Source organism: Pyrgilauda ruficollis, unplaced genomic scaffold, assembly GCF_017590135.1.
Source record: "Pyrgilauda ruficollis isolate IOZ18807 unplaced genomic scaffold, ASM1759013v1 scaffold4176, whole genome shotgun sequence".
Lineage (NCBI taxonomy): Eukaryota > Metazoa > Chordata > Aves > Passeriformes > Passeridae > Pyrgilauda > Pyrgilauda ruficollis.
The window spans coordinates 1-1,321 of NW_024525686.1; the positions used below are offsets into that span (position 1 = coordinate 1).

Below are 1,321 nucleotides of genomic sequence, written 5' to 3' on the forward strand. Positions count from 1 at the left end.
TGCTGCTCCTGCAGCTCCCTCTGTGTCTCACCCAGCAGAGGTGAGGGGCAGCATCCAGGCTCTTCCACTTCCATCACCAATGGAATTGTTTCCTGGCCCAGCTGCTCTGTTTCCCCATCATTTCTCAGATGATTCTGAGGAGTTTTTGTCCTTTCCCAGGTGGTTTTGCCCACATTTGGGGTATCCCACTGGAGTAAACACCTGCATCTCTTTTCTGTGCCCAGATCTACTGTCAGAACCTGTGTCTGCTGGCAAAGCTTTTCCTGGACCACAAAACCCTTTATTATGATGTGGAACCCTTCCTTTTCTACGTCATGACAGAGGCTGACAACACTGGCTGCCACCTGATCGGGTATTTCTCCAAGGTCAGTGGAAAACACTCATCCCCCACCTCACTAAAATGGGATTTAGGGCCCCCTCAGCAGCACTGAATCCCTTCTGCAGTCTCAGGGTTTGCTGCTTTTGGGAGCAGATGAAAGTCCAAGGCTGAGCTGCAGGGGTTGTGTTTGCTGAGGGATTGCACGTGCTGTGCTGCTCCATCTTTCCTCATTCCCAGCAAAAACCAAACCAGCTCCAAGGAACTGTAGTTCCCAGGAAGCAGAGTGGTGTCTTCATGAGGGAGAAAGAAACTGGGAAGGAATGTGGAGAAAAATACATTAAAATAAATATTAATCACCATGATTTTTTTTATAAAATAAAACAGCTAAAGGAATAAAAATCCTGAGCTCTGCCCTTCCTCTCTGCTCTTGTTTCCAGGAGAAGAATTCCTTCCTGAACTACAACGTGTCCTGCATCCTGACCATGCCCCAGTACATGAGACAAGGCTATGGCAAAATGCTCATTGACTTCAGTGAGTGTGGGGGGAAATTCCAGGGACAAATTCCTCCAGCTCCACCAGGAAATCTCCCCTGGCTGCTGCTGCTGGAGCAGCTTCCACCCTGCTTCATTTCTGAGTCGTTTAAATATAGTTATTTTTATATTTTTTAGGCTATTTGCTGTCTAAAGTGGAAGAGAAAGTTGGCTCCCCGGAGCGTCCCCTGTCTGACCTGGGCCTGATCAGCTACAGGAGCTACTGGAAGGAAGTTCTGCTGCGGTACCTGCACAACTTCCAGGGCAAGGAGATCTCCATCAAAGGTCAGGGGGGGTTTTGGGAACACCCCCGTGCCTCTCAGGCCTGCCTCACCCACCCAAGTGTTTGTGGAGCACTGAGTTTCATGGGATGTTCCTGTGGTTGGGAATGGCTCCTTCCCAGCCCTGCCAGCAGCAGAGATGGGCCATGTGCAGCATTTTGGTAGGATTAATTGGCTTCTTGATGAAAAAA

The 1,321-nt window shown here is 49.3% G+C and overlaps 1 protein-coding gene across 1 annotated transcript; it reads left to right on the forward strand.

Moving 5' to 3' along the window:
- The first annotated feature begins 228 nt into the window (after nucleotides 1-228).
- Nucleotides 229-1,315, forward strand: LOC121359121 (histone acetyltransferase KAT7-like). The gene is made up of 3 exons (XM_041477833.1): nucleotides 229-365; nucleotides 757-850; nucleotides 988-1,315. The coding sequence occupies exons 1-3, from the start codon at nucleotides 315-317 to the stop codon at nucleotides 1,293-1,295; spliced, it is 453 nt and encodes a 150-aa protein (XP_041333767.1). The 5' UTR covers nucleotides 229-314; the 3' UTR covers nucleotides 1,296-1,315.
- The last annotated feature ends 6 nt before the right edge of the window (nucleotides 1,316-1,321 follow it).

Coding starts and splice junctions, on each gene's coding strand:
- LOC121359121 (XM_041477833.1), top strand. CDS start 315: ATGACAGAGGCTGACAACACTGGCTGCCACCTGATCGGGTATTTCTCC. Junction 366..756: donor TGATCGGGTATTTCTCCAAG/GTCAGTGGAAAA, acceptor TCTTGTTTCCAG/GAGAAGAATTCCTTCCTGAA. Junction 851..987: donor CAAAATGCTCATTGACTTCA/GTGAGTGTGGGG, acceptor TATATTTTTTAG/GCTATTTGCTGTCTAAAGTG.